General features: G+C 64.4%; 1 protein-coding gene across 1 annotated transcript; it reads left to right on the plus strand.

Annotated features, from left to right (window-relative positions):
- Positions 1-8,796: 8,796 nt before the first annotated feature.
- On the plus strand, positions 8,797-24,314 carry SIPA1L3 (signal induced proliferation associated 1 like 3). The gene is given in 23 exon segments (XM_087728209.1): positions 8,797-10,322; positions 10,699-10,829; positions 12,626-12,814; positions 12,984-13,158; positions 13,280-13,383; positions 13,651-13,808; positions 14,127-14,703; positions 14,806-15,080; positions 16,973-17,224; positions 17,463-17,624; positions 18,388-18,466; positions 18,468-18,534; positions 18,944-19,061; positions 19,532-19,839; positions 19,842-19,881; positions 20,246-20,473; positions 20,586-20,653; positions 20,656-20,747; positions 21,085-21,271; positions 21,476-21,619; positions 22,825-22,951; positions 23,265-23,349; positions 23,459-24,314. Coding segments are annotated over 23 exon segments (5,070 nt in total). The 5' UTR covers positions 8,797-8,968; the 3' UTR covers positions 23,609-24,314.
- Positions 24,315-24,949: the final 635 nt, after the last annotated feature.

Here is a 24,949-nt window from a genome sequence, read left to right on the forward strand (position 1 = left end):
GCCAGGGGACAGAAACGGGGCCCCGCACTGGGCGGCCCTTTCAGCCTGGCCTGCGCCTTCCTCGCTCGGCTGCAAACGGCTCCGGCTCTTCGGCGACGGACGGGCGGGATCCGAGCCAGGAGCCTCCGGGGAAGCATCCTGCAAGCGGCCCGCCCGAGGCCGACCGAAGAGCGAGGGAAGCAGCGGCGCCCTTTGCACCCTTTGTCCTTCGGGCAGAAGGAGCCGCCGCCGCCGCCGAGGGCAGAGAGCGAAGGAAGCGCCGCTCCAGGGCGGAGAGTCCCGGCCGGCGGCGGCAGCGCCCACACGGAGCCAGGAAGGCCGTCGGGAGCCCAGCGGGGAGACCGTCCCGGCCGCTCCTTCCCCCCGCGGGGCATCGGCTCGGGAGCCGCCGGGGAGGAGCCGAGCGAGACCCCGCCCCCCGCAGCAGCCCCGCCCGCCCCCCACCGGCGCTCGCGCACTCGGCCCTGGGGGCGGAGCTCTCTCGCGGCCCCGCCCCCTCCGCCCTCCCGCCCTCCTTCCGGGTGCTCCGCGCTCGCCGCCGCCGCCGCCGCCGCCAAGCGCCAGGTGAGGCCGCGGGATGGGCGGGTGGGCGGGCGGGGGTGGCTGCAGACGCCCCGGGGTCCCTGCGCGGGGCTGCGGGGCGTCTGGCGGGGGCGGCCGGGGGCCTCCGAGGGCCAAGCGGCGGCCCCCTCACCGCCGGCCCGGGGGAAGCGGCTCCTGCCCGGGCGCCATTGTGCTCCGGAAGCCGCAGCTGCAGCGGGGCGGGCGCAGGTGAGCGCAGGGCTCGGGCCCACCTGGCGGCAGGTGCCGGGCGGCCTCGGACGCGCTGCTGCCGGGCCGGCAAGGCCGAAAGCGCTCCGGCCGCCCCTCGCGCGAGAAGCTCCGCGGGCTGCCCGCCGCCCTCCTGTTGCTCCCTGCCGTGTCGCCGGAGAGCTTGGCGGCCGGCGGTGCCCGCAGGTGGGGTGGCTGGACCGCCCGGCACCGGGGAAGTGGGAGAGCTGCCTCCGCGGGGCAGAGGAGGATGGGTGTTGTAGTCTGCCGCTGTTCCCAGGCCCGGCTTCGGAGTCCCCCTGAGCGCGGCCCTTGGAGGGGGCCTCTCGGCCGGGGCTTGAGGCGGGACCCTCGCCGAACAGGGGTTGGGGGGGTTGGCGGCTGGAGGCTGCAGCGCCCGATCCTAAACCTGGAGGCACCGGTCTGAAACGCTTTAGAGAGCGGCCCCCCTTCCCTCCCTGCCCCAGGCCCAAGTTGCCCTTTGGGTTACTGCCTGGCTAGAGATCCCCGGTTCGGTCCCTTCTACCTGCCAAGGGGGGGCTGGGGGGAGCCTCTGAGCCCAGCCCATCTCTTCCCTGCCCCCCCCCGCTTGGGGGGCAGGGGGGAGCAGCCTCATTGGGGACGGCCATCTGGAGCCCAAAAGGACCCTGAGTCAAAAGGCAGCCGCTTCCCACCCTCTTTGCTGGTTCTCCGTCTGGACGGGCGGCTTTGGGATCAGCGCTGGCTTAGTAGCAGGTTGTGGGTGGCAGCCCGTCACAGGGATGTCTGGAAGGGGGTTTCTTCCATGTTGCCCAGCAGGTACCTCTGAAGGCTCCTGGATGCCAGTGCAGGAGCAGAGCCTGCCCTCGGCAGGGCCTTTGGGCCACGGCAGCAGACAGTGTGGCCGCTTCCTGAGTCGTGGCTCAGAGTCCTCCAGGGCCACGTGCTTTCCGAAAGGGGCAGCCAGAGGGTTGAGGGGTTTTCTGCTGGGCCTTGTGGCCCTGAGGAGGCTGCAGTGCCAAGACTTTCTCCCAGTCCATCTCGGACCCAGAGCAGGTGCCTCCCACGCTATTCCGAGGTGGCACCTGAAAAGTGGGCCTGTCCGCTGGGGAAACCATGTGGCGGGACGTCCCTGATCAGCACAAGATAAAAACAAAGGCAGAGGGAGGTTTCTGTTTGGCTTTGAGGCAACAATCGCTCCCTTAAACAAATAGCCACTCCTGGCCGTGTTTGCCTTGCCCGCATTCTTGCTCAGGCACCTGGAAGTGCGGTGGGCAGACCGTCCAGAGCCTCTGGGGGAGGGAAGAGCTCGGGGTCCGAGGCCTGTGCCCTGTGCCCCAAAGGACAAACCCGGTCTGCAGAGGAAGGGCCACCATGGGGCCCCTGGTCTGTGGGCGGCTTCTGAGATTAGGGCCCCTCTGCCCCTCTTCAGAGCTCTGAGCTGGAGTGGGGCTTGGCTCTTGTGGGGGCCCCTAGAATTTGGAGTGTGTGGGAGAGAGAGAATTTCAGGCCCCGTGGTCAGGGCTGATGGGAGCCATGCCCCCTTCCTTCCAGTGGGCCTGCCTGCCGCACCAGAGACCCTCCTGGTGGTTCTTAGGAAGCAGCTCGGCCTTGTGCCCAGGAGCTTCCCTGGGCCTTCAGCTCCTATTCCTCAGGTTGGGCCAAGACTGGGAGAGCAGGCTCTGGAGAGGGAGCTGGGCTCCCATTAGCTTTGGCAGCCCCCCCCCCCCCCAACTTGACCTTCCTCTGGACAAGGGATGCTTTCTCCTGGTGGCACTGGAGATTTGCAAGGAGGTTTTCTAAATCATTTGTGATTTTGTGTTTGTGTGTGTTTGTATATAAGGGGGGAAGAGGTCCCTCCCATTCCTTCAGCTCGGGAGGAGTTTGAAACTGGTCTATGAAGAATGACTTAGTGATTTAAGGTGACAGGATCTTCGCTATCTTCAAAGGGAAACTCCTTTTCCAATTGCCCTCTGACTTACATATTGCTTCACAGGGCTTTACAGCCCTCTCTAAGCAGTTACGGAGCCAGCATCTGGCCTCCAACAACCCTCATTTTACACACCTCAGGAGGATGGAAGGCTGTCAAACCTGGTGAGATTTGAACTACCAAATTGCAGGGAGCGGCAGGCAGAAGTAGCCTGTAGCACTGCCCTCTAACCACTGCGCCACTGCGGCTCATTGTAGATGGAGAGATGCTGGGAGTCTGGTACAGTCGCCTCTTCCTTTCCTCTTCCTCCTCCTCCTCCTCCTCCTCCTCAGGATTACTTAGGCTAGACCTTTATGGTAGACAAAAGTGGGTGCAGTTGGACTAGATCCTTTGTGGGGAAGGGCCCCCGAAGCCCCGTTCGGCAGGAGCTGAAGTCTGCAGGAAGCACGTGGGTGTCGTAAGCTCAGCCGGCGGGCGCTGCGGTGCCATTGCCTTGGCGTCCAAGGGCTGAGCAAGCTGTTTCCAGCTCAGACTTTGGGTTCCTGTGAATCCCACCTTCTGTTCGGGCGGAAACCTTTACAGCAGAATGGAGCAAAATCCGCAGGGTAATGAATTACGGATGCTAGTCTGGAGGGCAGAACGGTAGCCGGGACCCCTCCTTTAAACCCCCCCCCCCAAATGCAGCCAGTGATTCAGTTTCTTCCAAGGGTTTTCCGTGCCCCTCCGGGAGACCTGCTTCCTTCTGCCCGACACAGAGGTCTTTGGGGATGTTGTAGAGAAGGCTGAGTGGCTGGCGTGGTCCGACTGGATCTTCCGTAAAGCAGGCAGTCCTTGACTAGCAGCCGTTCAAAGTTACAACCGTTACAACTTGAAGCTGCGTAATTTGATCTGGGCGCCGGGGGCCTGTGTGAATTGCAACCTTTTGTGGGCAGGTGATCGCCCTCTTCTGCAGCTTCTGACAAGCAAAGCGGGGAAGCCGGCTGGTGTCACCAGTGGCCATCGTGGGACTTCATGCTTAATGACTGCGTGGGGTTCACTTACAATGGCACAGCTGGAACAGCTGTCGAAAGTCAATGTGTCCCATGTTGTCCCTTCTGGCCCCAGTGACCATCTTAGCCAAGAACAACATGCACCCCCCACCCCCACCTGCAAAGCCAGGTCTTTGACTTCCTTTTAGTACCACCCCCCCCAATGCCCCCCCCCCAGTAATCCTCCAATGTGCCTGGGATCTCTCTTGCTCACTGCTGCAGCCACCTAGACTAGGAGGCCAGTTAGATGGAGAAGGGTCTGTAGTTGGAGACCCCCCTCTCCTCCAGTCAGCTGCCTTCCATGTGCTGATGGCCGCTGCCAGAGGTCTCCTGGGGGCAACCTGGAGTCGTGTTTGAAGGCTGGTGGTGCCTGGACAGAGAGACGTCAGCAGGACAGAACTGTCTTAACGTTTGCTCTCGGTCCATACTGGCTCGGGTGGTGGCTCTTTATGGGGCCGTGTGTCGGTGTTTAAGCCATTCACGTGGTCGCCACTCTTACGCCAAGCCCCGGGCGGCTCCGAACCAAGGACAAAAGTCTCGTTCCTCTCGTGGGATTCTCTCGGGGGGGTGGGGGGTGGCCGGGGGTTCCCGGTTTCTGCTTGACCACTCATAGGATCCGCTTGGCCTTTGAAACTGGAGAGCTGCTCCTGCCTCCGAGTGCTCTGCTCTTCCGTGGGCCGAAGATGCTCCCTCGTCCAGCAGTGAGACCCCTGCCAGGGAGCCCGGGAGCACCAAGGACTCGGCAGGGGGGCCTCTTCTCTTCCCGGGGGGGGGGGCATCTGCCACTTTGGGGAGCTGAGTCCATCTTCCCCCGACTGAGTCCAGTCTTCCGACTCCTCCTGTACGGCAGTTCTACGTGATCCATGGTTACTGGGGTAGCTAAGAACGGCTTCCCCAGCTGTAGGCATGAACAGCTTTTGGACGGGGGGGGGGAAGGGGGGACCCTCTGCACTGGAGGTTTTAACTACATAGTTTAAAAAACTTTAACAAACAGGCAGGCGTGGCATGGAGATGCTGGCAGGTGCCAGAAGAGGCCTGGTGGCTTAATTGGCGCCTGATCTCCTTTTGTGCTTCTCCTTTCACTGCTTGCGTCAGGCATGAAGAGGGGGGGCAGAGCTCCCCTCAGGACCCCCGTCTTCCTCCAGGAGGGCTCCTTGGCTCCCCTCCCTGTCCTCTTCTTGAAGGGGGCCAGGGGACCCCGGGCAAGCTGTGGGGGGGCTCTTCCGGAGCAGCAGACTCCACACCCGGTTCCTGTGGAGGCCCTCAGTGGCTTGCTTGGAGGCTTTGTCAGTGCAGCTTTAGGGGCCAGGTTGGGGAGTGGGACTGGCAGGAGACCCTCAGATCTGCTCCCCACATTTCCTGCCTCATCCTATGGGGCTGGCTTCCTGAAACGCGTTTCCCTTTTCAGCTGCTCCACCCTCTCATCCCAACAATGGCTCTTTCCAAATAGGGAACCATTAAGGCCGCATCCGGATCCTGATCGATGCACCTCTGACACCTGCCCACCTGCAACCCCCCCCCCCAGCTCTTTGCCAGGGGTTCCCTGCTCCTCCTGGTCACCCCAGAACTGCTGAGCTGCTTCCCCAGGGGCTGGGCGGCACAAGCAGTTTCTGGTCCACCCCAGGTCGTGGCCTCGCAGCTCAGCACAGGTGAGGCGACCAGCGGGAGGAGCCCCTGCAATGGCCAGAGGCGACCAGCAGGAGGAGCCGAGCCTCAGCAGGTCCTTCAGCCTGCAGTCTGGAGCTGCCTTGAAAGCCTCGGTGGGAGGAGCCTGTGAGGCAACTTCCAAAGCCCCCCCCCCTTCCCCCAAGGCCCTTTCTGATCAGTGGTCCCGGTCTGCTCCACGGGGCTACCGAGAGGCCGGCCCTCTGCTGGCCAAATGGGTGCAAGGCTGCTGGAGACCCGCCTGGGGGGGGGGGGGGTAGCTGGCATTTGGGGGGCCCTGGGAAAAGGGCAGAGCTCCCTTCCCCTCTCCCGTCCGGGCCCTTCCGCTCTTCTGAGCCGCCTTGCCCTCCCCCCAGCCAGCTGCAGCCAGCCGCTCTGCTGCTGCACGTTTGCCCCTCGGATCTGGTCGCCTGGTAACTGTGGCTGCGCCCCAGAAAAGCGGGGAAGCAGGCAAGGCGGTCGCCCCTCCCCCCCCCGCCTCCAGCATAAGGAAGAGGGTGGCTGGCTCTGGCCAGAGCAGCCCGGCCCGGGAATTCTGCTTCCCCGCCAGAAGGGGTCTTGTGGGGCGGAAGGAGGGTAAGCAGAAGCCGGAGGGGGGGAAGGGCTGCTCCCATGGCCGTGAGCACCTTTGACCTGGCCGGTTGAGACGAGGAACCGAGAGCTGGAGACACAGCCAGGCCAGGCGGGCTTCCTCGGACCCTCCGAGGCCTCTGCTTGTCTGCTCCCCCAGAGTCCTTGGGAGTCAAGCGGGCAGTCAAGGGGGGCTCCCTTTGCCCCCTGGGCAGCTGTGCCCTTGGATTCCTGGGTGGCAGAGTCTCTCCAGCTGCGGAAGAGGCTTAATATTGCCACATTGGCATTCTGCCTGCTGTGGAAGGCCCAGGTGACCATGCTTGGCACGGAGGGTCGAGAAAGGCTTAGGAGCCTGTTCTCCCCTTGGTTTGGTCAGAAGACGCCCAGGTGCCCCAGGGGTCCCCTTTCAAGAAGGCAAGGGCCCCACTCCACCCTGCTCTGCCTTTGGCCGTCTTTGCAAGAGCTCCGGGGGCACCAGGAGAGTTTGGGGAGATGCAGCTACTCCTCTTTGTCTGCCAACTTTAGTCTTGGTTAAAAATGCCCGTCAGACCCCCCGAGGCTGGGCTGCCTGCTGGGCAAACTAGAGGGCCAGAGTCAAGCGCTGTGGACCAAGGAGAGGCAGCCAGGGCTGGGCGGAGGTAGCTGAGCCCCCCACTCAGGGTGCCCGGCTGAGTGGGCCAGCAGCAAGTTCCAGCCTAGGGAAGGAACAGAAGGCACCAGGACAGCCTGTCTGGGACTCGTGATGAGTGGGGTGCACTGCCAGGGAGCTGGCAAGCGGTTGAAGCTGCCCACACACCCGCCCGCCTGCCAGGTTGTGGCTCTGCTCCTTCCTACCGTTGAATGTTGCTGCTCTGGTGCGTCACGCCCCCAATTCGGGTAGGGGAGGGGGGAGGAAAACCCGACTTGGCACTGGGTTCAGCACTCCACCCTCTGCCCCCTGGAGGGCAGCTTTGGCTTCCTTCCACGCATGGGCCCAGGCCGGCCTTGGTGCCGCATCCTGCCCTCTGTTGCTTCCGAGAACCCCCTCGGACGCTCTCTTGACCGGCTGGCCAAAGGAGCGGATGCTGTCCGGGTTCTAGAGCGTCATTCGGGCTCCCCCCACTGCCAGGAAAGCTGGTGGCTGGCCTGTCGGGCAGGAGTGCTTGGGACCCTGCGGTTCTGGCAGGAGGCTCCCAAGGGCTCCAGGCAAGGACTGGGCTGCTCCTATCTGGCCCCCTGGTGCACAGGCTGTGATGGGGGGGGGGGAAGCACCCAGCTCTGCCAGGCATGGGCAGTGGCAGTTGTGTCTGGGCACCTCTGGACCTCAGCATCAGAGGGGTGTGTGTGTGTGTGTGTGTGTGTGTGTGTGCATTTCCCCTCCCTGGCCTGCAGGGCTGCCAGAAGCAGAGCCGGCTGAAGAGCTTCTGCTCAGTCTGAAATGTTTGTCTAGCACTGGACAAGGGTCAAGAGTGAGGGGGGCCCAATGTTTCTGCCGGGGGGGCTCCTGAGCGTGGGTCAGGTGGGACTGGGCACTGGCCGTGGGTGGGGAGGGATGCGCAAGCGAGATCCGGCTGGGGCCCAACGGGAGGCCGTCCTTCCACTGCGGTGCTCCACGCACGGCCTCCGGAGCACAAGGGGCCCGGAGGGGCTTCTTTCAGGGGAGGCAGAACGTCGAGGTGGCCGCCAACCTTTCCTGAGGCCGGGGCTGCTGGGCGTTTCCCCAGGGGCTTCAGGGATGTTGGGAGAGCGACCTGCTCTGGGAGCCTTTGCAGCATGAGGTCCCCCTGGGGGCTGGGGGTGAGGGAAAGAGGGCAGGCGCAGCAGGGACGCCATTTGCTTGTCTTGGCAGCTCCTGCCATCCTCCGGGGGCCCCTTCAAGCCAGCAGCAGGTGCTGGGATGCTTCGTGCAGTGCAGGGCTCAAGAGAAGGGTGCCTCCATTTTGTTCTTCAGAGGGAGGGGTCCGTTTCCCCCCCCCCTCCTCCCTTTGCCTCTTCCATCGCTTGAGAGGTGGAGGCAGCAGAGCCGAAGTGCTCCATGCTGGCCCCCCTTGCAGGCGGCCTGAGGAATGGCTGCAAACCCAGCCCCCAGCCCCCCCCCCCCCCCGGCTGCAGCCCTGGGAGGGCCCTTGTCCCCTTCTGCCCTGAGGGGATGTCTGGGGCCCTACTGTGTCCTGTGGGGCACCCGGGATGGGCTCGCTCTGCATCTGGGCAGCCTGCATAGAAATGGAATTCTGGAGCGAATTGGGTGTGTGTGTGTGTCCCTGTGCCAGCTTTGAGGCTCGTGGAGGGCAGGATCCAGGCTGGGGTGAGGGCTGCATTGGCTCCATGGGGTCTTGCTCAGCTGTGGCTGCCTGTTTCCCAAGGTTGCCAGCATGCCCCCATGGGCCTCTGTGGTTCTGTGGTTGCAGGCCTCCATCTTGGCTCAGTTGTTGCTAGTTGTGGCAGTTGTGTTGTGGGTCGTTCCAGATTAAAACAGGCGCCTATACCAATCTTTTAAATGAAATGAGAAGGAAAGGAGGGCTGAGACACACAAACACTCGCACACAAACACACAATGCAAAGGCCAGCAGCCAGCCAGCGTGCCTCGGGAGTTTCACGGGCCTCCGGATTTAGGGGGAATTTGGCCACCCCAATCTCCAGGCAAAGTCCGCCCCCCTCCCTCGTTTGCTAGGCGGGGTGAGGGCTGCCCCCGGGTGAAAGGACTCTGGGGGAGTCTGGACTTCCTCATTGCCCAGCGTACAGCAGGTTGCATAGTATCTCGGCTTCTGCAGGAGAGCAGATTCCCAGCTCTGCTCCCCAGCAGCCAAGTGGGCCTGCCCCACGTCCTGCCCCAGAGCGCCAAGGCTAATGCCCTTTCTCCCTCTCTTTCAGAATGGTTCCAGTGGCTGGAATAACGGAAGCACGGCTGCTGCTGCCCTCCTCCTCCTCCAACGCTGGGCCTTGAGGAGAGGCTGGGGCAAGGCTGCTTGCACCAGCCCCCCACCCCCCAACACCGGCTGTGGTGTGCCCATGTCCCCATGGAGGTGAAGGGAGCCCAACCCAGACTATGACAGCATATCGGTCTGTGCATGAGAGCTGCGATGTGGGGGGCCTGGACCCCACAGGGGCCGATTACTCCTCTCCAGGATCCTGGTCCCAGAATGGCTGCGCCCCACATGTGGATGATGCTTCTCCTTTGCGACCGGCCGTCACAACCCCGGCTGTGCCAAAAATGGGGGTGCGGGCCCGGATTGCCGACTGGCCCCCCAAAAGAGAAGGGTTGAAGGATCCAGCGGCCCCCGGTGCTGCCAAGGCCCCAGAGGCCCCGGGCCCCATGCTGTGGGAGCTCCAGAACGGGCAGCCGCCCAGGGAGGCCGCCTTCTCCTCGGGGCCGAGGCCTTCCCGGCGCCTGGCTCGGAGAAGGTCCAAGGACACAGAGTTCCAGGATGGGTGCCTGCACTCTCCCGGCAGGGCGTTCGTGGCGCTGAGGAACAGGAGCAACAGCGAGGTCACCTTGAGCGAGTGTGACCCAGAAGCCGCGGTGGAGCCCCGGGGAGGCCGGCTGGCTGGTGGCCTGCCCCTCTTCCGCGAGTACGGCAGCACGTCCTCCATCGACGCCCAGGGCCTCTCCGAGCAGAGCTTCTACGAGATGCTGAAGGAGTTCCGGAGTGGGAAGGCGGCGACGCGGCAGCGGCGGGTGGATCCCTTCCACACTGCCCGGAGTGCCAAGGCAGAAGCCCGGGCAGAATCTGGGTTGCCTCTTCACCCCAAGGAGAAGCCCCGCAAGAAGGGCCTCCGGGCAGAGGGGGGTGGGGGGGACTCCATCTTCCGGAAGCTGCGGAGTGGCCGGGCGGAGGGAGACGGCAGCAGGGCCTCGGGGGAGGCGGAGGAGGCCGGCCGGGGCTGGCTGTGCCCGAAGGGCCTGGCTCACTACGACGTCCAGAGCCTGCTCTTCGACCTGAAGGAGGTGGTGGCCAGGCGGGTCTGTGTGGCTCAGCGGAGGAACACCACCACAGGGGCTTCGGCTGCCTCCGCAGGCCCAGCTGCTGCCGTCTGCGGCCTGGCCGGCCTGGATCCGCCCGGCACCTTCTTCAGTCCTGAGGACCTGAACTCCAAGGAGAATCTGGAGCACGATCCGGGGGACAACAGCAGCAACAGCCTGCTGCTCAGCTGCCCTCACTTCCGCAACGAGATTGGGGGCGAGAGGGAACGCAACATCAGCTTTTCTCCTGCCTCCCTGGGCGGCTGTGGGGAGGGGGCCTTTGCGGAGACGGCCCCCGTCCCTTACTGCACAAACGCCAGCATCTCTGTGCTGGAGACGCCCCAGGAGCTGCAGCGCAGCCTCAGCCGGTTGAAGCACTACAGCATCGAGCACGTGGACCTGGGCGCCCGGTACTACCGGGACTACTTCTCTGGCAAAGGTTGGCGCTTTGGGGCTTTGCGGTTTGGGGCGCTGGAGAGTGAGTGGCCCCAGAGGAGGTGGGCAGTTGAGGGTGAGGCTGGATCCCAGGGGATATGCCTACGCGAATGGAGACAAGAACCCCGAATTCCTCCTTTCCATTTCCCTGGGGTGCCTCTCCCCCCCCTCCTCCCGGTCCCCTCAGCCCCCCACGCCCTTTTTGTCCTGGGGCTGTTCTTCGGCTTAGTTGGGCAGCCAAGCCTTGCTGGAGGGGCTTCGGAGTGGGTGGGCACCTCTGCCGATGGGTGAATAATGGCGGGAACAATGCGGCAGTTGAGGGCTTGATGCGCAGCATGAACAGCTAAGGCTCCCCCCCCTCTTCCTCTCTGCCCCATCAGAACATTGGAACTACTTTGGGGTGGATGAGAAGCTGGGCCCCGTGGCGGTCAGCATCAGGCGCGAGAAGCTGGAAGACCATCGGGATTACGGGTCTCAGTACCAGTACAGGATTATCTTTCGCACCAGCGAGGTAAGTGGCTGCTCCTCGGAGCCACTGGAGGTCCTGCAGCTCAGGGGCGGTGGGTGGGAGGCAGAAGGATTTGGAACCTGGTGGGTTTTTAGAAGATCTCTGAGTCGGCTTTGATCCCCGCTAATTCCAAACTGGCTGGGAGATCCACCCCCTACTAGGGAGAAGCTGAAGTGGGGGGAGAATCATCCAGCTGGCTCAAGGCGCCTCTTTGGTCTTCTCGGCTGCTGTCCTACCAGGACACCAGGAGAACAGTTGGTCACTGGGGATGCAGCTTAAAGGCTGCCTTAATGCTTCCCGTGGGAGGGTCCCCTGCCTGAGAGTTCAAATCCCGCAACGGAAAGGGGTCCCCACGGCCAGAGCGTCAAGTCCCCCTTCCATGCTTAAGCCTCCCCAGCTTGACCATTTCTAGGAAATGGGGGACCAGCAACTGTGTAATCTTCAACCTTTTTCTGCAACGTTCAACCAGGATCTCTGGCTCTGTCCTCCCTCCTGCTCCCTTCTGGGATGATGGTAGCTCCCTTCCTGTCCTCTCCTTGGATTTCTCGCGAGGCTGAGACCCTCCTCCTTTGCAGCAGGCAGTTTCTCCTCCTGGCCAAAGGGTGGCGTCTGACCGGTTTATAATATATTTATTATAAACTTGTTATAATAAATAATAAGCTTATATACTTGTTCAGCGACAGTTTGAAGATGCAGTGGGCTGAATGAGGGGACCTAGGGGTAGTTGTGACCATTGCAGTGTCCCACAGTCACAAGGCAGCCGCTTGGGTGCTTGGCCAAATAGAAGGTCACTGCATCCTGGGGTCCCACAATGGCCGTTGACAGCCTCCCTGCTGCCGTCCGGCAAGCGAAGCTGCTGGAGAAGCTGGCAGCAGGTCACAAAAGACTAATCATGTCAGCGCAGGAAGCCGCAACCTGATGGGACTCATGTAACGATCGCGGCCAGGACTAATAGAGCGCCATCATCAGAGTGACGTGACGTTATGTGTTGCTTAATGGTGGAGTTCCTGGTCCGAGGGGCCACGAGGAAGCAAGCAGGGCCTGTGGAGATGAGACGCTGCCTATCTGTGAAGCACGTCCATCCAAGCCAGCAGGGCGTGTGGCAGCACCGGGAGGGCCTGGCGGGGAAGCTGGCAGGGCCAGTTCCAGACTGGGGTAGGGGGCACTTCTCCGCTGAACGGGAAGGAAGGCCAGCTTGAGCCCCACGTGGGCCCTGCCAGGTGCCACAGGCCCTTAGCCCTGCAGCTTCAACAAGGACAGTCCGAGCCATTCGTGCCCCTGAAAACCCCATCCGCCCCTTTGACCAAGGGCTGAATGCTTTGGGGAACGGTCTGGAGTAGTGAGAGGGGCTGAAGTCTCCATGTGGCACCTTGGATTTTGGCTGGGGAGGGGGTCCCTTCCAGGGCCTTGTCCCTGAAGGGGGAGGGCTGGCACTCCTCCAGCTCTTGCACATCTCCTGTTGCAAGAAAGAAGAGTTTCCTGGGCTTCTGCAGGCTGGGAGGGAGCCCGTCCGATGGCTGGGATGCTTTCCTCTAGAGCTCTTTTTCTCCCGCGTAGAGCGCCCGTCTGCAAGGCCGTCCAGGAACTTTCTGAGGCCGGCGTGATGGCTCTCCCCCCCCCCCAGGTCTCCCCAGCCCATGCTCGGCCCCCATGAAGAGGATGTGGCCCACTGGCCCCGGGCACAAGGCGCTCCTGGGGAAGAGGGCAGCCCTCCGCCACGCCCTGCCCGAAGAGGGGAGCCCAGGTGTCCCTGGGGCCGGGCCGAGCGTCACTCCTGCCTCTCTTTCTGGGCCCTGCAGTTGACCACCCTCCGTGGTGCCATCCTAGAAGACGCAACACCCACCACCACCAAGCACGGCACCGTCCGTGGCCTCCCCCTGAAGGACGTGTTGGAGCACGTGGTCCCCGAGCTGAACATGCACTGCCTGCGCCTGGCTCCGAGCACACCCCAGGTCTCTGAGCAGCTGCGGAAGCTGGACGAGCAAGGAGTAAGGACCCCAGGCACCCCCTGTGGGGGTGGGGGTGGGGGTAGGGGTTTCCTGCCCGCCTGGCGTGTGGCCCGGGAAGGGCTGTCCTTTCGCAGAGGCCCCTTCCCGAGAGTCACTCCTGGGTTTGGGCCCCAGCTGGCTCTGAGGGAGCTCTCCTGCCTGTCCCCAGCTCTGCCGGAAACACAAGGTGGGTATCCTGTACTGCAAGGCCGGCCAGAGTTCGGAGGAGGAGATGTACAACAACGAGGAGGCCGGGCCAGCCTTTGAGGAGTTCCTGGCCCTGCTGGGGGAGAAGGTCTGCCTGAGAGGCTTCCGCAAATATGCCGCACAGCTGGACACCAAAAGTAGGTCCTTGCCAAGGGTGCTTTGGGGGCTGGCAGGGGGGGGGGACACGTTGCTGGCACTGTACCTGCCCTCGAAGGGACCCAGCCGCCCTGCTGAGCCTCCCTGTGGCTTCCCTCACAGCCGACTCCACGGGCACCCACTCCCTCTACACCACCTACCAGGGCTACGAGATCATGTTCCACGTCTCCACGATGCTCCCCTACACCCCCAACAACAGGCAGCAGGTACCGGGCAGGGCAGGTGGGAGCCGGGCCGGAGGAGAGAGGAGGCTGGCCTTGGGGGTGGCATGGTGGATACTGAACTGTGGGGTTGCCACCGATTGTGGGGCTCAGCTTAGTGTTCTTGGCCCTTCATTTCTCTTTTGTGCAATGACCTCCCCCCTCACCCCACTGGGGAGGGAGTCCAGGTTTTCCTCCTGGTTCCCCAGGCATCTGGCTGGGCTCCGGGCTTCCTTCCCAGGCTCTCAAGTGCCGCCCTCCCCTCCCTCCCAGCTGCTGCGGAAGAGACACATTGGGAACGACATCGTCACCATCATCTTCCAGGAGCCGGGGGCCTTGCCCTTCACCCCCCAGAACATCCGCTCTCATTTCCAGCACGTCTTCGTCATCGTCTGCGCTCACAGTCCCTGCACGGAGAGCGTCCGCTACAGGTAAGGCTGCGGGAGGGGGTTCCGGGCAGAATCTGGGCTCGCCCACCTGAGGAGAAGACCCTCCGGGCTTTGATTGCATCCTGGCGCCAGTGGGACCCCTCTGTAGGCGGCCTCTCTCGGACGACGGATCAGGGCTGCAGGTGATCCTCGCAACTCTGGCTTCTCTGGCGGCTGATCCTCCGATCTTGGGCCCTGGGATTGGCGTGGGCCTCCGTCCTGCTCCCTGGGATTGGCCCAGAGGGAACGGCCGAGGAGTAACCTGGCAGCGGCCTGTGTAGTCTCAGCCACAGGCCTGTGTTTTCATTTCCATGTCCCAAGCGTGGCGGTGACTCGCTCCAAGGATGTGCCCCCCTTTGGGCCGACCATCCCCAGTCAGGCCGCCTTCCACAAGTCAGACGTCTTCCGGGATTTCCTGCTGGCCAAGGTGATCAACGCTGAGAATGCCGCCCACAAGTCGGACAAGTTCCACGCCATGGCCACGCGCACGCGCCACGAGTACCTGAAGGATCTGGCTGAGAACAGCGTCACCAGCACCGCCATTGACTCTGCCGGGAAGTTCAACCTGATCTCACTGGCCTCGAAGAAGAGGGAGAAGACGAGGGCCCGGACCGGGGCCGAGCAGCAGAGCACGGGGGCCCTCGGGTGGCGCCTGCTGGCCCAGGACTACTCTCAGGGGGCAGAGATCGAGTGCCTGCTGGCCATCTCCAACGAGTTCGTGGCCCTCCTGGACCTGGCCTCCAAGGAAGTGGTCTTCAACTGCTTCTGCGCAGATGTCATCGGCTGGACGCCGGACAGCTGCAGCCTGAAAATCTTCTATGGCCGGGGGGACCATATCTTTGTCCAGGCCCCAGAGAATAACCCTGAAGACGTTAAAGAGATTGTGCAGAGGCTGAAGGTCAGTAGCGCCCCTGCCCACTGATTAGGTAAGGTGCCCCCCACCACCCTGGGTGGGAAGTGGTATTTCTGACCCCGGCCGCTGTGGTCTGCTTTCACCCAGGTCACGACCTCTGGGGCCGAGACGGTGGAGATGACCCTGCGGAGGAACGGGCTGGGGCAGCTGGGCTTCCACGTGAAGTTTGACGGGACGGTGGCCGAGGTGGAGGACTACGGCTTCGCCTGGCAGGCAGGCCTGCGGCAGGGCAGCCGGCTGGTGGAGATCTGCAAGGTGGCCGTGGTTACGCTCAGCCACGACCAGATGATCGACTGGCTGCGCACCTCCGTCACCGTGAAAGTGGTGGTGATTCCGCCACACGAGGACGGTGTTCCACGCAGGTGAGCTTCTGCACCTCCAGGCAGGGTTAAGAAGGAGCCGGGGGCCACACGGGAGGAGGAGGAGGAGGAGGAGGAGGAGGGGGCAGCCAGAGACGAGCGAAATCCTCTATAGTCTTGCAGCAGAATTGAGCCTCGGAACAACCTGGACCTATCTGGCCCCACAGCCTGGGCAGTGGGTAGCCCTGTGTAGGGGAGGAGGTCTGTCCTGGGGGAGCGGGGTGGGGGGAGCACCCTGCCAAGCCCCAAGGCTGCCAGCCCCTCTGCCCTGCTCAACTGGCTCCTGGGAGCTCATCAAAGGGGGGGATTTTGCCCTGCTGGGTTGATTCTGTTGGGCTGCGGTGCCCCTCTTGGGAGCCCCCCCGGGAGAAGAGAACCCCTTGGGCAGATCCTGTTGGGGTGACGGTGGCTTTGGCGGCCGGTGGGGAGTGGCGGCAGCAGCAGCTCTTCTGGCAGGTGCCAGGGCAGGAGCCGTGGTGGCGCAGGGGTTGGAGTGGAGTATTGCCGGCCACTTCTGCCGATCACCAGCTGCCTGCAGATCGAATCTCACCAGGCTCCAGGTTGACTCGGCCGTCCGTCCTCCTGAGGCGGGTCAAATGGGGAGCCAGGTTGTCCGGGGGGGGGGGGGGGGGGGGCAGAGGCCGACTCTGGAAAGGGCTCAGAGGGAAGCAGTGAATAAATCTAAGGGCTTTGCTCTCTGGGCTGCTGTTGGGGAAAGGCTCAGAGCGGGAAGCTGCTGGGAATCCCAGCTGCTGCTTAGAGGGAAACCGAGGGAGGCCGGCCGATGGGGCCGAGGGAGTCCTGGGGCTCAGGGGGCTCTGACCTCTGGCGGGCTGCCCTCGTTTTAGGGCAAGGTGCCACCGCCTTGGATCTGGGCCAAGAAGCCGCTAGGAGTGTGTGGAGGGAGGGGAGCCCAGAGGCTGAGGAGTGGGGCCGAGGGACTGGGGTGGCATCCAGGCTGAGAATCCGGTTGGCCGTGCAGAAGGGGAGCTGCCGGGGCTCGGCCCTCCCCTGCTTCCTCCCGACTCTCCCGTTATCATGCCTCGTCCCCCCTCCCTGCCTGGCAGCCGCTCGCGGTCTCCTGTGGAGGAACGATGCGCGGTTAAGAGAAGGGAGGGGGGAGGAGGGGCCCCCACCCAGCTCCCCTTCTGGTTCTCCAGGTGTGGTTTGCAAAGCAAGTCGGGGCACCCAGAGGCTTCCAGCAACGGCTCCCGCCCTTCCATCCGCTTTGGGGCAGGCAGAGGAGGATCCAGCACTGGGCTGGAGGGGGGCCATCTGGGGGCTCTTTCGCTGCAGGGAGGAGGGGATGAGGGTGGCAGGCAGCGAGGTCTGCTCTGGGGGGGGGGGCTGGGCCGGGGGCTGGAAGCTTGGGGTTGCCCAGGGTCCCTTCCTGCCAAGCAGCTGCAGGCTTTGAGGCCTCTCCCAGGTTGGCAGCTGCAGAGCCGGCTTAGGTGGCTCCGCCTGCCAAGAACTGCCGGCTGTGGGCGTTGGAGGAAGCCCGAGGGAGGCTGCCTTCCCATCCACCGGCACAGGGGACCCGGGAAAGGGGCGATCACCCCCCTTCCTGCAGACTAGGCCGCATTTGGAGGCTGCTTGGCCAAAGGTTCGGCTAGGGGCAGGGGGCTACGGTGCCCGCCCCTCAGGCACCGCAGTGGCTGGGCTCCCCCACAGGCACCAGAAGCTGCCAGGAGGGGGCCGGGATAGGGCCTGGCGGCAGGGGGCTTGGGGGCAGCGGTGCCCTGGTACGGTGCCCCTGAAGTGGGCAGCTGGCAGCCAGGACCAGGAAGAGCGACCTCCATGCCTGCAGCTTCCGGCAGCCGCCTCTGCGCGACGCCTGGCGCTCCTGGGCTGGGCAGGCAGAGACGCCGCTTCCCTCTCTCTCTCCCTCCCTGCAGGGGGTGGGCCGAGTCCCTGAAGATGAGTGTGATGGATCCCAGGGCGGAGGCCGAGGGCCTCCCTGGGGGCTACCGGCCTCCGTACGGCAGCAGCCCAGCCTATCAGTGGAGTGGCTCCGCTACCCACGGCTCCTCCCAGCCCCCCAAATGGGCTGAGCAGCCGGGGCCTGGCCAGTCTCAGTCCCTCACCAGGACCCCGAAGCAGAGCGCCCTGACCCCCTACCGCCAGGCCCAGCCTCTGCACAGCAAAAGGTGAGGAGGAGGGGGAGGAGGCCGTGGGGCTCGCTGGGAGCCTGGGCTCTCGGCCCATGTTCCTGGGCTGGCCGCAGACTCCGTGCCAGGAGGAGCCAACGCTTGGACGCGGAGCCTGGGATGTGTGCTCTGCGGTGGCCTCTGGTGGAGGCGGCCCGGCCAGTGGCCCCCTTCGGCCTGCATGACTCCTGGGCAGGACTGGGCCGTGCAGCCTTCAGGGCTCTCCCTCCTTCTCTAGGCCTGCCAGCTTCCCAGAGACCCCGCGGGGTGTCGTCTCCTCCTCCTCCCCCCAGAGTGGCCCAGAGAAGAGCCAGTCGTACCGGCAGCCCTCCGGCAGCTTCTCTGTCCCGGGCTCTTCGGGAGGCTCCTTTGCCTGGTACAAGCCCTCCTCGGTGGACAAGTACGTAGCTGGAGAGGGGTGCCCCCCCCCTTGACCTGCCAGGCTCTTCCGCGGATTCTCCTTGAGCCAGGGGCTGCCCACTGGCAGCGAAGGGGCAGGGTTTCTTCCAGAGAGCCCGGAGAGTGGCTGGCTGGCTGGCTGGGGGGGGGGGGGGGATATTATTTGCATCCCAGGAGTTCCAGGGCTGGTGGGGGGGGGGAGGCTTTCCTTGGGAGAAGCAGCCAGAGGAGAAGCTGCGCTGGGCAGGACCTTGCAGGCCCACCAGGGAGAGGGGCAAAGCAGGGAATGCAGAGAGCTGAACCCCCAGCCGTCTCCTTGGTCATCCTGGGCTGTTTGGGTGGGAGTCGCTCCCTGCCTGAGCTCTCTCTGCTCTGGGGGAGAAGCAGAGGGGGGGGCTGCGCTGGGAACAGGCAGAGGGGCTCGGAGGTCTGACCCCAGGAGAGGCTGCTCATGAAAGGGGGGAGACCCCTCTCTCTGCCCCCTCAGACGCCGTGGACGGTTGCCGAGGGGCTTCCGGATCCACGCCGGAAGTCCTGGTGCCGGCCCTTTGCCTGGCCTCCCACCCCTTCTGCACTCCCCTCCGTTGCCCACCCGTGGAGCTGAGCGCGAGAGGAGCTGGCTCCCTCCTTCCGCTCCTGGGCCCCTCTCCCCCCCCCCCCCCTCCTCTGAGCCTGGTATTTTTAAAACCTGCTAACGAAGGGGCTGGGTGGAGTTTCTCCCGCTGTGTCGGAGCCTTTCCCAGCTTCAGCCTCCTTTGCTTCAGCTCTGTGCACAGATACGGGGTCCCTTCGCGGCCTCCGGGGCCTTTCGAGCCGCTCGCTCCCTCTGAGGTGAGCCCGAACGGGGGACTCCTCTTCCTCCAGCGGAGGGCTGGCCAGCCAGGAAGGCACCATGGAGAGGCCCAAGCCCGGTGAGCACGGAGGGCGGGCACAAGGGGGGTTCGGAGGTGTCCTGGGCTGAGATTCCGGGAGCGGCCTCTGCCGAAGCTGCCAGACATCGGGGAGGGGAAGGCCAGCTGTGCCCCCCAGGCGCAGCACGGGGCCAGACGGGCAGCATGTGCCTGGGGCCGTTCCGGGAGCTTCTGAGAAGGGCAGGCTGCTATCGCTGTCTCCTGCAGCCTGGCATTGGGTGATAGAAGCCTCGCCAGGCACGGCGGTGGAGGAAAAGAGGGCTAGCAGGGCACCCAGGCCTGCTTGGGCATGGCACAGGCCAGCCCTCCAGCCAGGGGACGGGGCGCTGGGGAGGTTTGAAGCCAGCCGCCTTCCCCCAGGAGGCCCCCAAAGGAGCGGCTCCCCTGACCCTTCTCCTTGCCCTGCCAGAGCTGCTGTGGCACATGCCGGGGCCCTCCAGATTCTCAGCCGCCTCCGGGAACAAGAGGCCAGGCCATTGGGAGCTGCCTGGCAAGGACTCCCGGACCAGCCCCCAAGGTGAGTGTGGGCTCCAGGGCTCGCCCGTTGGGTGCCTCCTCCGTGTCTGAGTGGCTGACTCCCCCTGCTGCCAATCACCTCCAATAGACGATCAGATCCCACAGACTAGGCTCCTCCGAATTCCATCCGCCGGCCAATGCCGACTGCCGACTACTCGGAGGAGAGCCTTCTCTGTGGCTGCTCCGACCCTCTGGAACGAACTCCCCGTGGAGATTCGAACCCTCACCACCCTCCAGGCCTTCCGCAAAGCCCTTAAAACCTGGCTGTTCCGACAGGCCTGGGGCTAAAGAGCTTTTGCCCCCCTCCTCAAATGGTATGACTGCTGTGTGTTTTTTAATTATGTATTGTTATGTTTCATCTTTTTTATCCCCCTCTCTGTACCCCCTTCCCTGACTGAATTGTGAGCCGCCCTGAGTCCCCTTTGGGGAAAAGGGCGACATATAAATGAAATAATCCAATCCCATCCCCTACAGAGCGAAGGCAGACGTCCAGCAGCAACACTCTCTCCAGCAACGCCTCCAGTGGCCACGGCGACGACCTGGCCGAGCCCGGCGACAGCGTGCCAGAGCTCTGGGCCAAGGGCGGGGTCTCCAGCAACAGCAGCATCGATGCCAGCGGCGCCCTCTCCATCCGGCGCGACCGAGTGCCTGTCTCCTCGCCCCTTTTTGGCCCCGCCTTCCCCGAAGGCCACAGCAAGCGGGCGGAGGCCGCGTGGCCCCCTGGCCCTTTGGGCAAGCAGAGCTGGAATTACTGCCCCAGGGCCTTCGGGAAAGGGGCTGGCGGCCCCACCAGGGGGCAAACAGTGCCCGAGAGCCCTTCTGGCAGGTCAGGTGAGGGACCCTGCAGCTCCCCCCCCCCACAGCATAACCAGGACTCTGAACATGTGGGGGGTTTGCAGGCCTGCTGGGCCCCCAGGGGGCTCTGTGGGTCTTGCAAGCCGAGACTTGATTTTCAGAAGTGGGGGGGGGGTTGGGCCAGAACTGCCCTTGATGGCAGCCCCGGTCTTGATTTTCCCCAGGTGGGATGTGGGGTAGGGCACTTGCCCCCACCCCCACCCCAGAGAGAGGAAGGTGCCTTGTGTCCAGGGCCAAGTGGGGGGGGGGCAGGATGGCTCAGGCGCTGCAGAGGGAGTGGCCCCTCCATGGCCAGCTGGGGGGGGCCAGCCACCCGTTGACTGTCCTGCCTCTCTTCCAGCCCCAGTGGCTCCAGGGGGACCTACCCCATCCAGGCCTACAAGACCCCCCCTGCAGACAGCTCCCGGGCGGCTCCTGGACCCCAGGCGAGCTCCTCCCAGCTCTCGGCTTCTGTGCCCAAGTCCTTCTTGTCCAAGCAGAACGGCCGGAGTGCCAGAGCCCAACCCGCTGGCTGGAAGAAGAGCCCCGAGGCTTCGGCCAGGCCAGCCCCCTTCCTGGAGCCCCAGAAGTGAGTGCGGGCGGGGGCAGCAGCGAGCCCTGCTTTGGCTGGGGTGGGGGTGGGGGTGAAGGCTCCTGATCGAGGCTGAGGAGGGGGCTCACCCCTCCCTCTCTGCCCACAGGGGAATTGACTTGAGCACCAGGAACGTCTTTGGGCAGCCTCGCCTGCGAGCGTCTCTGCGGGACCTTCGCTCCCACGGAAGGCCCACAAGTCCACCATCGAAGATGACCTGAAGAAGCTGATCATCATGGACTCCAGCAGCCTGGAGCAGGAGGACGAGCTGGTGCGCCCCCCCCCCTCCCCCCAACCACCTTCCTCCCCACGGAAGGGGGAATCTGCCCGAGGGCGGCAGTTTCGGAACCTGCGGCATGAACGTGTCCGAGGGCTTCGTGCCGGCTTTTCCCCAGCAGAGCCCCGGGTCTGAGTGAGCCAGGGAAGAGGGGGGGGGCTGGACCCCAAATGCTGCCCTGGGCCTCTCCCTGGGATCGAGCCTTGGCAGCCTTTGGGCACTGGAGGGATGCCCACTTAGAGGCTTCCCGTCCAGCTCCTTGGGGACAAGCAGAATGGAGAGCCACGGACTTGCTGGGTCTTTGAAGAGGGTCTCTGCTCCCCCCCCGCAGGCCCCGGCCCCCCAGAAGACCCTCCAGCGCACCCTCTCGGATGAAAGCCTGTGCAGTGGCCGGCGAGACCCCTCCTTTGCCAGCAGTGCCTGCTTTGAGCAGCCCCTCTCCAGCGACATGCTCTTCACCAGCACCCTCCCTGGGCGGAGGCCGGCCGGCAGCGGCCGTGGGGGCTCCCTGGAGAAGGGTGAGTGGGGGAGCCCCCGTCTCGGTCGTAGGCAGGCAATGGGAATCCCTGCTGGGCGGGGGGTGGGGTGGGGTGAGCCGGTCTTTGCCCCAACATCCAGGGCAGGAGGAGCTTGCCTGGGCCCCCTTTAAGCCCACTGGCAGGGCCGCCTGTGCAGGTCGGCTGATGGGTCTGGGGGTCTCCCCTCTCCCCCCCTCTTTGCAGCCACTATCTCTGCCTCCGAGCTCTCTCTGGCCGAGGTGCGCGACCAGCCCCTGCGCTGCCTTGACCCCGCCCTGATGCCCCTGCCGGACACAGCCGTGGGCCTGGAGTGGTCAAGCTTGGTCAGTGCCGCAAAGGCTTATGAAGGTAAGGGGGGGTGCCCTCTTCCTCCCTCCCGCCCGGGTCTCTAGCTCTGCTCCCAAGGAGGCAGAAAAGGGCTTCGGCATCGGCCCCAGAGGCAGCTGGCTTTGGGGGCCTCCCTGGGCAGCCCTGATCCCTCCTGGCTTCCTCTGCTGACCCTGTGTCCCGTTCCCCCCCCCCCCCGCCATGGCATGGGGGAGGGCAAACCCTTCGTGCAGAGGGGGGTGGGAAACCAGCATCCACAAAGCGCTTTGCCCTCCAGCCCAGATGCTCGGCTACCCCCAATGTCAGGATGACAGAGCTGGTGTCAGCAGGAGCTGTGGGGGCGGCTTCTCAGCCGTGACCCAGCTTTCGTGCCCGGCCTCCCTCCCTCCCTCCCTCCCCCTGCCTGGGAAGCGTGCAGGCAGCCTGCGTGTCAGGGCACAGCTCCTTCCCTGGCCCAGGCGGGTGTCTCCCTCACTGGCAGGCCTGCTGGCTGCCTTCCGCTGGCACCGCCTTTCCGGGCACGGGCTTGCTGGGTAAGGGGAGGGGCTCCCTCTCCAAGTCATGGCGGAGAGACGGCAGCTCAGGCTGCTCCCTCCTCCTCCTCCTCCTCCTCCTCCTCCTCCTCCTCCTCCTGCCCAGCCAGCCAGCAGAAAGGCCAGATGGGACGGAAGGTGGGGCCAGACTGGCCACTCTGTCGGGGTGGGCGGTGGAGTTTCCAGCAGGGCTTCCCCACCAGGGGCTTCATGCCAGCGGCGCCTCCTCCTCCTCTCTGTGAAAATTGGGGACATCGGCCCTGGGCTGCTTCCCCCAGGAAGGCAGGAGGGTCTGGGAAGTGGCGAGGGCGGCTGGCCCGAATTCTCTGGGCTCAGGGCTGCAGTCTACAGTGGAAGCCGTCAGCGGGAAGGCCTGCTCGGATACCGGGGGTGGCGGAGGGGGGGGGGGGCTGCTGCTTAGAGGCCTTCAGCATGGACTTTCAAACAGGGCTCCCCTTCCCACTGCCCAGGGGTGTCCTTCGGCCTTCCAAGTGGTGCTCCATCCCCTTTCCCTTGTCCCTGAGGGGGGCTTCCAGGACCTGGGTGGGAGCTGCCCGACAGGGCATAGGAGCTCCTCCAGCTGCCACCAGACTGGCATGGCTCTCTGCCCTGGCAGCAGTGCCAGTTTTGGCCGGTCGGGGGCCTGGAGGTTTCCATCTGACAACCTACCGATTTCCCCCCCCGCCCCCCCAGTGCAGAGAGCGGTCTCTCTCTTCTCCCTCCATGAGGCCGTGTTGAGCCCAGAGGCGGCACCGGCTGGCAGCCCTGGCCTTGGGCACCTGAGCCTGGAGAGGCAGCCACACGCGGCTCCTGTCTTAAGGTGAGCAGGGGGCTGGGGGGGGGGGCAGAAGTATGTTTAAGGAAGAGAGAAAACTTCCTCAAGGAAGGTCAGGTTTTGGGGGGATGCTGGGGCTCCTGAGGCCGTCAGTCTTGGGGAGGTTGGAGCTCCGCCTAGCAGGTAATCCTCCCCCCACCTCCATGTGGCTTCATCCCCCCCCCGCCCCACCAGGGCTCGGGGCATGGGTGTGCGGCCTTCGTTCTGGACAGCTGGGGAGGGGGAGCCCCTGGCAGATGCTCTGCAGGAGCCCCAGGCGGCCTTCGTGCCACAGCCCCTCCGCCTCTCCCCCTTGCAGCAAGCAGCAGCCGCCGGCGGATCTGACGGGGAAGGTCTCCCATTTGGAAGCCATGCTGAAGCAGCTGCACAGTGACCTGCAGAAGGTAAGGAGCTGGGGGGGGGGCTGGGCAGGACCCCCAGGGGCAGAGAGGGGGCTGTGAGGGCCGGGTTCTGCCTGGCCTGGGACTGCCCGCTCCTTCTTGGCCCCCGCAGGAGAAGCAGGACAAGGTGGTGCTGCAGGCGGAAGTGGCCACGCTCAGGCAGAGCAACCAGCGGCTGCAGGAGGAGTCCCAGAGCGCCAACGAGCAGCTGCGCAAGTTCGCCCAGATCTTCTCCAGCGCCGTCGACAAAGAGGAGCTGTGAGCGGCCGGGCGGGCGGGGAGGGCAGGCGTGGCACCTGCAGAGCGGCTCCCTTGGAGAGCAGCCGCCAGCGCCCCGTCTCCCAGCTGGGCTCCGACCCCATGCCCCCCCCCCGGGGCCTCGGCTGGAGGGACACAGGAGGGCCCTTGAGCCCTGGTGGGAGCGGGCCAGCCATGCTCCCTCCCGCCAGCCAAGGGCCGCCAGCGGGCTGGTCTGTTTCCCACAGGCTGGGCGCCTGACGCCAGCCCAGCTTCTCCGAGCACTTTCTCACCATTAAATTATTTTCTAGGGAATGCAGAGCGCCTCAGGAAGTTAAAAAAAAAGTTTTAATGTCTACATTCTTTATAAAACACTATATTTGTATCAATGGTACTGTTTGTAATCTTTTCCAATTGCATTTCTGTGCATGCAACTGAATCCAGCACACTTGGTTTCTTTCCAGCGGCAGCAGGGATGGCGCCCTGCGCTGGCACAAAGCCATAGGCGCCCCCAGGGGATGCGCCCCCCCCGACCCCAGTTGCCACCAACCCCGGGCCCTCCTGGGCACCTGCTGTGGAGCGCGGGGGGCCCTGCCTGGCCTCCGGCCTTGGGCCAGTCCTCTACTGGGCCGGCCTGGCTGGCAGCAGGGCACACGGAGGGCACCCTGCTGTCTCCACCAGGCTCAGACCAAGGGGCCCCTTCCGCCCAAAGGGGGTGTCTGTCCTGCTCGGTGACCTGCAGGGCCTTCACCCTCCTGGGCTGAGGCTTCTGCCAAGGGAAGCCTGGACCATTCCTCCCCCCCTCTCCGCACAAACACCCCCCCACCCCCTTCACGTTGCAAAGCCAGCGTGTGATCTATGCGAAGCACATCCTGTCCCGGGGGTTGGCCCAGAACTGCTGGGGGTCAGCCTCCCGCCCCCCTTTTCCACCTGCCAGGGTTTCAGGGAAATAAGCACGGGAGGCGAAAAGGCTCCTGACTTTCGCCCGGCCAGAGACCCCCCAACTGGCTCTCTGGGGCGCCCTCCCTCCCCTTCCACTCGAGCCTTAATTCTGCACGTGGGCAGGGGGGCTCCTGTCGCCTCTGGGCCCCCAGTGCTGGGAAGCCATTGCGGACGAGCCCATCAAGGGGCTCTCCAGGAACCCCCACTTCCCCCTCTGGGCGGGCAGAGCAGGGGGGGAAATCAGTGCCAGCCCCCCCCCTTCTTCTGGGCTCCCCTCTCCAGCAACCTTTCTAGGTTTTTTTTAATTTTGTAGTGGGACCTCACTGGAATTTGTATCCTAAGGATTCCCCCCCCCCCATACACTTTCTAGAAAGAATTCCCCGGTTGTGGGCACGATGTCTCCTGCAGCTCCTCATGTCTATCG

This window comes from Thamnophis sirtalis, unplaced genomic scaffold (assembly GCF_051295495.1).
Source record: "Thamnophis sirtalis isolate CommonGarterSnake01/CBP01778 unplaced genomic scaffold, rThaSir2_p1.2 scaffold_13, whole genome shotgun sequence".
Lineage (NCBI taxonomy): Eukaryota > Metazoa > Chordata > Lepidosauria > Squamata > Natricidae > Thamnophis > Thamnophis sirtalis.